Source organism: Azolla caroliniana, unplaced genomic scaffold (genome assembly GCF_043228905.1).
Source record: "Azolla caroliniana isolate FFs.n. ecotype wild unplaced genomic scaffold, voAzoCaro1.0.p SCAF_12, whole genome shotgun sequence".
NCBI classification, from domain to species: Eukaryota; Viridiplantae; Streptophyta; class Polypodiopsida; order Salviniales; family Salviniaceae; genus Azolla; species Azolla caroliniana.
In genome coordinates, this window is record NW_028230447.1 from 2013689 (window position 1) to 2025449 (window position 11761).

The following is an 11761-nucleotide window of genomic DNA, read 5'->3' on the forward strand; positions in this document are numbered from 1 at the left end:
GGTGATCTGTACTCGGGGTACGATCAGTTCCAACTAGCCGTGGAGAGCAGAGACATTATGACGATGCGGACTCCCCTCGACCTAGTGCGAATGTGTACCCTACCACAAGGAGGGACGAACTCGGTGGCTCACATGGTGAACGCGATGAACAAAGTGCTCACGGATTGTATCCCGAACATCACCATGCCATTCTTAGACGACATCCCGATCAAGGGATGCCCAGTGGAGAAAAAGGACGAGACGATCGGACCGGACAGATGTTGGAATTTCGTGGCGACTCACATCGATGACTGTGAAAAGGTGCTCCAGCAACTAGAAGGCGCGAGGCTCACCTTCTTCGGGGAAAAATTGGCCTTCCGGCAATCAGAGATCATGGTCGTCAGGCACCTATGCGGACCATACGGTCGGAAACCGTCTCCGACCAAGGTGGAAGCCATCTCCGCGATGAAGCATGACTGCAATTCAGTTACGGAGGTACGGAGATTCTTGGGAGCATGCGCGTTCTACCATATCTGGATCCCGCATTACGCCCATGTCGTAGAGCCGTTGTATGGGTTGCTGAAGAAAGGGCGTAAATTCGAGTGGGAAGACAAGCATACGGAGTCAGTCTGAAAGATGAAGGGAGCACTTGCCACGGCACCGGCGCTCCGAAAGGCTGTCTACAGCAAAGACACTCCGATTTACGTAACCGTAGACACGAGTCCGACCGGGATTGGATGGGTGATCAACCAGGAGGATGACGTTGGCATGAGGTTCCCCATCCGGTTCGGCACAAAGGTCCACAGTGAGCGACAGCGAGGATACGCCTAGGTTAAACGCGAACTCTGGGGTATCATTTCGGCGGTGAAGGCCGATAAAGACTACCTGATCGGGACAGAGGTAATAATCGAGACGGACTGCCTGCCGATTCTCGGCATGGTTTCCGGATGCGCAACGCCGGACCTGGCAATGCTCAGGTGGATAGCGTACATCAAGTCCCTAAATCCGGAGATAAGACACATTTCCGGAAAGGAGAATGTCATGGCCGACATGCTCTCAAGGGCGAGGTTCGAAAACGAGGACGGCATGGTTTCGGAGGACAAGGAAGTCGGCGTAGATTTCTTCGAGGCAGCATACGTGACAACCAGAAAGGGGAGCAGTCCGGCGCTTAACGAATTCGACGAGAGCAAGTATGACGGGGAGTGGCTCCGGATCGGCGGGCTCCTGAAAACAATGACATCGGACACGGTGTGGACAAAGGAAGAGACCAACTGGATCCGGAAGAAAGCGTATCGATTCTTCCTTCGGGACGGGTACATATGGAAGCACTTGAAGAAGAGGGACGGCATCCCGCTCCGAGTGGTGGCGAAGAAGGAGGAACGGGAGGAGTTGCTGGAGGCCTACCACGAGAGTCCCTGGGCCACGTTCGAGAAGCTAAAGGAGAAGTATTGGTGGTCGGGACTGTACCGGGATGTGCATCGGTTCGTGACACTTGCGAAAGCTGTCAGATGCACTCCATAGTCTGACACCAAGACGAGCTTCACCAGACCTACCCTCCAACCATCCATTTCAAGTGGATGGTGAACTTGGTGACGATGCCGATGGGAGTAGGACATATGTGATACCTGGTGCTTGCGCGGGAAGACTTAACGAACCAAGTGGAAGGTCGGGCACAACAGAACAAGACAACCGCGGTGGTATGCCGGTTCCTGATCGAAGAGGTAGTGTGTCGGTACGGGTGCATCGGGAGGATCGTGGCTGACCGTGGAGAGTTGGACGCGCAAGAGGCTGAAGAGTTGTTTGACCGACTAGGGGTCAAACTCTCGCTCACCACAGCGTACAATCTGGAGGCTAACGGGAAGGTGGAGCGCGGACACGGGCCGATTGTCAAAGCGCTAGTATAGGCGTGCAAAGGCCAAGTCGGGAACTGGCCGCGACTGCTACCTTATGCCTTGTGGGCGGACCGAACTACGCACAGTTCGGTAACCGGGTTCATGCCGGCAGAGCTTATGTATGGACAGAGGCCGATCATGCCAACGAAGCAAACCATCTCCTCATGGGCCACAATGGATTGGAGAGATGAGATGAGCCGGGAGGAGCTGCTAGCGGCACGGATTCCACAGCTCGAGCGAAGGCCGGAGGATGTGGAAAGAGCCGCGGAGAAGCTTCAGTTGGCAAGGTTGAAGAACAAAGAGCGGTTTGACCGGACTCACCGACTGCGACCGAAGAAAATCGAGGAAGGCGACTGGGTCCTAGTGTATGACAACAACCTCGACAACCAGCACAGGTGGTTCGAGCCTTACGCGGTGACAGGCGCCAACGACAACGGGACCTACCATCTTGCAGAGCTCGACGGTACGAGGATGGCAATACCGGTAGCGGGGAAGAGGGTCAAAGCGTTTAAGAAACGACACGACTACGAGCTGGATCTGGAAAGCATGGACGGCGACGACGGGCAGTCTGAGGCGGATAACGACCCGGAAGACGAGGAGTAAAGCATGGACCGGTTTTCTCCGGCAAGAGCCCAATTTTGGCGCATACCGGTGGATGCGCGGTTAGGTGGGGCGGATGTCATTAAGAAAATCATCCCTAGGCGAAAACCGAGTTTAGCGTGTGTAAACCGGCCCTTACATGCGACCACACTTTTCGTTGTATAGTAAGTAGGTAGGTACAAGTCGGCTGAGGTGAAATCCTAGGTAGCACGCATTCAATAGGGAGAGAATCGAGGTGTATCTTTGTCCGAAAGGACAGAGAATTAATATGATGTAACGAATGATAACGGCCTCCCTCCTTGGGCTATAAAAGAGAGGGAGAGGAATGAAAAAGGGATCGCTTTTGTGGAGGAGGAAGTGTTGTCGGACTAGGACCGAGCTCTTCTCCTCCTTCTTTCTCTGTATTTGCTTTGCGCAGGTTTTCGGGAGGCTGACTCTGCTCTGTGGCATGCCCGTGTGCTTCCGGCAGAGTCTCCATCTCGCTCTTCTGTATGTGAGTGGACAGGCGTCAGTGTTCGCCTTGCCGGCCTATAGTTGTAACCGTCTTGATATATCTTTGTATATTTATATACATACGCGTTCATATACTCGGACTTCTAGTCGTCTCGTTTGCTGCGTTGTCGGACTGTGATTCCTGTGTGCTCCCGCGTCCGTGTGTGTGCAAGTGCATCCGCTACCTTTCCGTTCTCCTCCTTCTTAACTATTCCTCGGTCCAAGACCCCCATGGCCCCACCCTTCTACACGCACGCGCGTAATAACGCGACATCGTCTCCCCGAAAATAGCTTCAAACTCCTTGTAGAAGGCTGGGAAATCTTCCAAAAGTGGAGATATCGTTTCCACCAAGGGAGCGAACCACACCTCCACTGATCCTGTCATCATTGAACCCAAGAGACCGACCTGGTGGAACCTTGTGGCGTAACGACGGGGATGTAGGTGGATGATAAGGTGAACAAACTGTTAAGGGCAGAAGATTTGAGGCCACAAGGATGTGATTGACAAGCCTAAAAGCATTACAAAGACACGATTGACAAGCTAAGGGCAAGTATCATTGATTGATGTTGTTCACCTTGAAATCATTCAAGGTGAACTCAAATATTTATACTAAGCGGCATGCATGCCTGTTGCGTGCATGTGATACACTAGCGCATGTATGCATGCATGTGGCAAGTGTGAATAATACAATGGAGCGATTACGCTCATGATACTAGTTTAAAGCTAAAAGAACAATGGTTGTATATTGGACATGTTGGTTAACCCATAACGCTAGATTATAACACAAGAGGTCATGAGTTCGAATGTTCATGTGACTGTTGTCATGTTTGTGACATTAGGCCTCATATTTATAGTCAGACCTAAAGCACCCATTCAAGTTCACACTTGGCCCTTATGGGTTGTTTCAATTCCTAGGATTAAAAGTAATCCCTTCTTTACACTCTCGATTAACCCGCACACTTTATCCTCGTGTGTAGAATACTATGGTACAACTTACCACGGGATCATTTATGGTCATACTCGTAACAACAGAAACGCTCTTGATTGTGCAATGTATACAAGAAACTTTAGCAAGATTAGTAAGAGAGATGGCACATGCTATAATAGCAAATAGTTTGAGAAATTTGTAACATATTTGACTTTCTTATTGTGTCACCCCATAATATCATGTTAAAGAAAACATAATCGTCTTCAATTTCACCCAAGATGAATTGATGTTTTTTCCTTTCATTTCTTCCAATCAATAAGCCTTCCCACCTATGTTGTTCCAAGCATCTTAAACCTAACCTTATTAATACGTGTTTTTATTAGCTATTTACTGTAAGTTTGATGAGACAAACATGATCTATCTATCTTAGCGCATTGCTCACTTGTTTTAACACCTTGTGAGTTATGATGAATGCAATCATTTAGGTAAGAGCCCACATGAACTAGGTATGCATTTTTCATTCATGCTCGTGAGTGGTGTAATAAGTGTAATAACATTTATCGCATGCATGGGTTTTTAATAAACATATATGAGACACATGTCCATACATACATACATAAATATATAGGTGCGTGTCTGTGTGTGTTTATGTATGTATATACTTAGCATTGTTATACACAATCATATCATGATATTTGACTTGAGCATGGAATTTCTTTGAGTGCTTTGTGTTGCTACTTATATAATTAATGCTCAACGAGAAATGCTATAGAGCTTGGAAGTAATATTGTTATTCAACAATGCAATGCTTCATGTTGGTTCTTATATTGTTAATATATCTTAATAAATGGTGTGTATGATTACTGAATAATCTGATCATTTACTATGGTGTGGCAACACATGCTTTAAAACCACAAATAGAATAGGCTAGATACACATTCATGACACCCAATTCTTTGCATTATGACATTTTGATTCCAAAGTATCAACCACTAAATCCAATTATTACTCATTATTTCAGTTATAATATCTACATTATTCTCATTTTCCTTAGGATGGCAGTACTTTGAAATTTGATCAATAGAATATGAATAATGATTGTCATTGGGTGGTCAGGTAATGGGGGATGCATGATCATATGCATGTTGCATAATTATGTGGAAATTTGTCTCAACGAATTGGTGTACCGATTTAACATTCTAAATCATGCATGTTACGTATGCCATACATTAAGTGGTAGTTGTATAATCTTTATAATATTGTGACAAATCATCAAAATGGTCTTTACATATGGAGATTATTAAACTTTGGCCACAATAGTTTCAAAATCTCTAATGTGATTGCACAACATTACAAATACAATATAATATATGTAAAATGTTATTTTCAAAGTCACTTACTCAAAACATGCATCAATAATGTAACATTACAATACGTGAAAAATTGTCCAATTCATCATATATTGGCATTTTCAAACTCATGAATCATATGTGTCTCCCATTTCCTATAGTTTAAAAGAGTCTGTTTTGGGTGAACTTGTACTACTTTGATACATTTGCATTCAACATTTTAAAACTCACTAACATGTTTCTCCTATTTCCAACATTCTAGAAGAGTCGTTGAGGTGAATATTAACTAATTGAGACTATTTTAGTATAAGTTGTCATTCACAACGAAAAGGTTATGGGTTCAACTATCTTCAACTCTCTCATAAAGCAAGGGAATATCTATGGTCAATTCATGTGTATGTGTCAACAAGGCCATTTCCCTAGAACACTAAGTGATATCTCCTTGATTGATAGAGGATCACACACGTACATGGCTATTATGGTGGTAAGAGGGAACCTTATTTCACGGCTACGCACTCATGTAATTCGCTAAATTTTGGATGGGGTCACAAACCAAACCACCTAAGCGGGTCTATAATTGAGTACAAGAAAAAATCATAGTTGGTTGTGCGGCCATGACATCACAACCATTGTGGTGGTACTCAACCATGTAACTTGGCTTATGTTTGGATGGCAAAGGTGCCAAACACACCTAAATGGGTCCTTCAATTTGACTAGGTCGCCATCTAACCTCATATTCAAGCAATTTGTAATATTTGGATACGAAGTGGTTTCTTCCATGACATGCTCACCCAATCATTAACTTCAAATATTTATAAGAGTCCATGCACTACTTACGCTTAATATAAAGTTCCAAGAGTATAATCCTAACCTTTAACAAGAAAGGTCAACCAAGAAAAAGGAAGGGAATCAATGTGAGATAGATGGAAAATAAGTGTACTATTCATTGCATGATTGCTCCCACTACTTGACAACCTAATGTTGGGATGCTAGTGACAACATTGTTGCCAAACTTTGCTTTGCCTAGACAAGGCTTAATAACCAAAGCTCTCAATGAATTTGGCATTTCCAAGATTATGAAGCCATACACAAAATGCCTCCTTTTTGAAAGATGCATTTCCACATGATCAAAACGCAAGCTGTTTGGATTTTAAGGCATGAGAGTTTGCCAAAACATGCTTGTAGACCATCAAGTATGGCAGCAATTTAACTTGAAACGTGGTGAAAATTTCTTGCTTGGATAAAACAAGAAGAGTTGTCATGTACACAAATATGCCATGGTAATCTTTTGTGAAGATACAATTCCAATTTCTTTCATTTTCCATTCCAATACGGATAAAGGAGCAAGTTTCCAAATAGATACAATACAATGTCTGATCTTGCTAACCATGTTTTCTTGGTCTCTCTGTTATATAGGAGACGCACAATCATATTTCAAGGACTTTTCATTCTCCAAACTATTTACGGAATTTGCGTTTCAGAGCATTGTGTCCCAGGCAAGCATATTATTGCTTCCACATAGCAACAGTCTAGCCAACATGGGTATTCTTGTTACTTTCGCTACTCGGGGTTGTGGCATTCATAGAAGATGAATACAGTAGATAAGAATACGGATGCTTTAGATTAATTAGGCAAACTTGTTTGATTTGGTTCTGCAGTATTACGACACTACAAAAAATGGCATTTTTGAAAATTCTCAAAATGGTGATCCAACACTCCTGAATCGATATTATCTTGTAACTCATCAGCAGCCATATTTTACTACTGTAAACAATTCAGAAGTCAATTCAATTGGCTCATGCACAAAATATCGTGAGATCTTAGGACTATCTACAGAATTGTTTTTTTGGCAAAAAAAAAGACACAAGGAAAAAGATGAATTTATTACCATATTTAAATAAAATTTTGTTAACCAAGATATATATGCTCTAGCCAATCTAAATTACAAAAATGTTCATATATCTTGCATTCCATCCCCATTGGTTATATGTTTGTGACAGACCTTCTAAAGATAGATAAGACATACCTTCTTTGGCAATTTCATGTGCCTGGGTGGAAGATAGAGAAACCCAGAAAATAGCAAGAAAAGCTCCAACTTCCATCATTATATATATCTGTACTTGTAACACAATATGAAAGTAATCTTGCATAACATTTTCTCTGTCTTATTTCCTTGTTTCACTGAACTATAGACCTTGCACAAACGCGTTCTTTTTTATCCGATATGCAGCATCACAGATTTTCTTCTTGTTTTTTCACCTCTGTTTTGCCTTGCTAAATAAAAGAAGGAAACATATGAATCTTTACGCATATTGAAACAAATCTGCTTAAAGTTTGAGCAAAGGTAAAAAAGACATATCAGGTGCAACATATAACTCCCAGTAAATTAACATAATTTTCCAGGATCAACACAGGGGCAGGGCCTGGCTCATTCAAATTCACATCAGCTGATATGAATCTTTCACAGCAATACCAATAAAAATGTAGCATATAAATGCTTACATTTAGATTAGTTTATGATGGGCTCAATTGCACACACTTCATAGCAAAACATGTGTTGTTATTTTCATGAATGTGTAAAGAGCCAAATATATGAATCGACCTAATGACTATGCATGTCAGACCGTAACCTGTTTACCTTCCATGTAGGGAGTACAATATTATGAATTGGCTTACCTTGTGCATCCACCTCTGACATTCTCACTATAAATTACAAAACCACTAGTAAACTCCAGGTCAATGAGCCACATTCAGTGACTTTCTGGGAGTCTGCAAATGGCACAACATTTCAAACATTTTGGAAGTTTCAGCATTATACCAGTGTATAATATATGCGTAAATATTTTACAAAAATTGAAAAGAGAAGCAAGTTAACCTCCAAGGGAACTCGCTTGTATCTATTCCTGCAGCATGAAGAGCATCTACATGCTGAAGGGCTTCCCGACATTCTTCTCGGTCATCCAGATACTCTTTCTTATCACCTATTATCTGGTATGTCTCATGGCCCTTTCCAGCAATAATCTGCAGTTCATTTATTAATCCTAAGTGATAAAAAACTGAAATGGGGCAAACTATGCTGGGCAGTAAGAGTAAGCAATTACCAAAGCCAAGTGGCCAATGTGCCAATAATAATGGATATGGAGCCACTGCTCCACAAATATGCAATGACACTACCAGTTCTTTCATATTCCTAAGTAGGCAGATGAATTGTAAAAGATGTGCATGTATCAACATTCACCGAAGGCTCAGAAAAACAAGGAAGAAAGTGAGTGATTTTGAAATCCTGACATTTGCCTCCGTACCAAGTGTGTATAAGCGGGGCCAGATTGCAAATTATGATTGTTATCTTCAAAGTTTGACCAAACAACAGTAAGATCATTGCTGCAGCAGGAGCCCAAATTTTGGACTTCTAATCTTGTTTGATTAGAATAAAAATTCTATCTAGGAGACTAAATCTTGGGGTCAGAGTGGAATAAAAACTTCTATTAGGAAGAAATTAACTTTAGGTCAAATCTGGAGAGAATAGCACACCACTATTATCTGCAGTAATTTACGTCTCTTTAAAATTTAGGTGTTAAGATTCTGTAATAATTCTAAAGCCTAAGCTTGAGATTATCTGTTTTCAATAATCTAGCAAAGAAAGTTAGGCTACATATCTTCCAAAATATGTTTTTCCTTACTGCAAAATCAGACGATTCACTCCTTAAACAAGAATTCTAATTCTTGTTTTCTATCTACCATGACTCAAATAACGAAAACATTATAAAGAGTGATCTGATACCATTAATGATTAAACATAAACTTTCAAGTGATGAAACAGAACTTACAACGGCATCTCCTTCCTCTCCCATTGCCACTGCAGCTCTAACTGCAATACCTCGAGCATCATATACAAAGACCCTATGACCATTCCGCAAAGGTGGGTAGTAATCTCTATCACCATGTTCCAAATACTCTTTCATCGACCAGCCCACACCAGCTAACATGTCATCCAATATGTATACTACACAAAAATGTCATTGCTTTACCACCCATGGGAAACTCTTATATTTAGAAGTTTGTGAATTGCACTTTGGATGGCAAAAATGTTTTTTAGAATTGAGATGATTGACGGCACTTACATGGATCTTCTTTCCGTGGATTATCAGATGTCAAAAGGGTGATTTCACTTTTATCTGTAGCAATCTTGGCCATGAGTGGTCGCTTCCCTCTCTCACAATCCCCTTCACATCCAACAACTGGAAAAAGGAAAAAAAAAAACTTTAACTCTCCCAGGTCAAAACCAAACTATATGGAACTAGAAATACACATTACCTGTAATTAGTCGCCTTGCACCACATTCTCTGACTGTATCAAGCAACCTTGAGAGACCATCAGGAGACCGAGCATGATCAACTATAACTGCAAAATCTTGTTCTTCATCGATAAGTTCACATCTTCCAGGAACTGCATCGACCTCTTCGATCCCTTCTACAATGGCCTCCAAAGGTGCATTTATAGCAATTCCAACTGCAACTGCTGCAAGGATGCTGTATACATTGTTCCTTCCCAACAGTCCAGATGAAATCTCTACATTACCTCTAGGAGTGTGGATTAACATATCCGTCTCAAACAAACTGAGTTGAAGTTCTAGAGTAAATACATCGGCCTCTCTGTTTTCCATGCTATATGTAATTATTGGAACATCAGGATTACCTTGTGCAATGAAAAAATCTGCATGTTTGTCATCTATATTCACAACTTTTGCATGGGCTTCAGGATCAGTCATTTTTGCAAATAGTTGCGATACAGAGTTTTTGCCTATTTCATGTAAATTGCCAGAATCACTATCATTTATGGTCAAGTTTGTAAACACGGCAATGTCAAAATCCAATTCCTTGTAGCTATTATCAGCAGAAACCTCCATTACACACACATCAGTACCATTATGTACCATGGTGGCCATTAACTTCTGCAAAGACACTGAATCTAGACTTATATCCAAAGCCTCCAACTTCTTTTTTCCATGTATATAGTTGGAAATAGAACCCAATAAACCAGTCTTCCTTTCTATTGCCTCATACATACTCTTTAGAAGGAAAGATGTCGTTGTTTTTCCATCAGAGCCACCAATGCCGACCACTGACATTTTCTTAGAAGGATTTCCGTAAAAAGATGCTGAAAGGGATGAAAGTATTGAAAGTGTGTCATCGACAACCACCACTGCTTTCACACTCTCTTGTACGGATACTTCTATGTTAGCAACAATTACAACAGCACCTTTCTCAGAAGCTTCTGCAAGGGTAAATTGGACATCGCGAGATAAACCAGGGCAGAAAACAAACATATTACCAGGTGTAACTTGTCTTGAATCATATTGAATACCAGTGATTTCTACATCTTGATCTCCATTCACAAGAATAGGCAAAACTCTCGCTTCATCAAGAAGTTCACTCAGACTCATACAAAATGTGGGTTCTGTAATCTGCTCTATGTCCTCATCGAGGGTGAAATCAAGATCGAATGATGGATCAGCCAAGATGTCATCATCGTCTTCTTCTTCTTCTTCGCCTTCTATTTCTTCTTCCTCTTCCTCTTCCTCTTCCTCTTCGACAACATCTTCAACCCCTTCTATTTCTTCTACATCTTCTTCTTCTTCTCCATCTTCCTCATCGATTTTCTTAGTTCCTATACCAATAGCTTCTCCTTCTATTCTTTGTTTGTTAACGTTTTTACCTTGCTTTGAAGCTTTTTCTCTAAGTTTCAAACTAGCCACAGCTGCATCTACTTCGGTGAAGAAATCTCCACCATCATCATCATCTACGATCTCTTTTCTAATCTCCCTATCAGCTAAACGAATGATTTCTGGACCTTCTTTTCTTCTTTCTTCGCCTTCTTCCTCCTCTTCCTCTTCCTCACCTTCAGGATCAAGACCTATAGCTTCGCGGAAAACAGCTTTATTCTGCTGATAGTAAGCTTCTTCACGTTTCCGAGCTTTCTGAGAAGCTCGATATATTTTATCGAACTTAGTGATGGTCTCGTCGTCGTCGTCGTTGTCGTCTTCCTCATCTTCAACTTCTAAAGGATCAATCTCTGCAGGGCTAGGAACATCTCGAGGGGGCATAGCGAAGCAAGGCTCGAACGAGGAAGAAGCATGGCGCCGACTTAAAAAGAGGGAAGAAGAAGAGGGAAGGAGGGGAAGAAAGCATGTTACCTGGAGATGGGAAGTTGAGCTGAATTCTCTGATTAAGCTGTGTGTGTGGATTCCACTGCTTCTTCTTCTTCTCCTCCTTGTTGTTGTTGTTGATGTTGTTGTGAGGAGGAGAGATGGGTGCAGGAGAGACCATGAAGAAGAAGAAGAAGAAGAAGAAGGGGAAGGAAGAAGAAGAGGCAACATTTCATTCCATTTGCCAGTACCCACCACAGGCAGGCAGGGAAGGGGTTCAGGGCTTTAAACCCTTCTCTCTCTCTCTCTCTCTCTCTCTCTCTCTCTCTCTCTCTCTCTTATCCCTTTCTCCTTCCCCTGTCTCTCTCTGTGTGT

At 42.0% G+C, this 11761-nt stretch overlaps 1 protein-coding gene across 3 annotated transcripts; it reads right to left on the minus strand.

Moving 5' to 3' along the window:
* Positions 1 to 7109: 7109 nt before the first annotated feature.
* On the minus strand, positions 7110 to 11761 carry MURE (ALBINO OR PALE-GREEN 13). 3 transcript variants are annotated; one of them, XM_087328279.1, is made up of 7 exons: positions 10865 to 11761; positions 9556 to 10819; positions 9363 to 9479; positions 9069 to 9244; positions 8117 to 8262; positions 7918 to 8010; positions 7110 to 7515 (listed from the first exon to the last, which is right to left on the minus strand). In XM_087328279.1, exons 1-6 carry the CDS (start codon positions 11615 to 11617, stop codon positions 7992 to 7994), a joined length of 2475 nt encoding a protein of 824 aa, XP_087184405.1. In that variant the 5' UTR covers positions 11618 to 11761; the 3' UTR covers positions 7110 to 7515; positions 7918 to 7991. The 3 variants fall into 3 exon arrangements, with proteins under 3 accessions (XP_087184405.1, XP_087184404.1, XP_087184403.1); XM_087328278.1 differs by having other exon boundaries at positions 7110 to 7511; positions 9556 to 11761; XM_087328277.1 differs by having other exon boundaries at positions 9556 to 11761.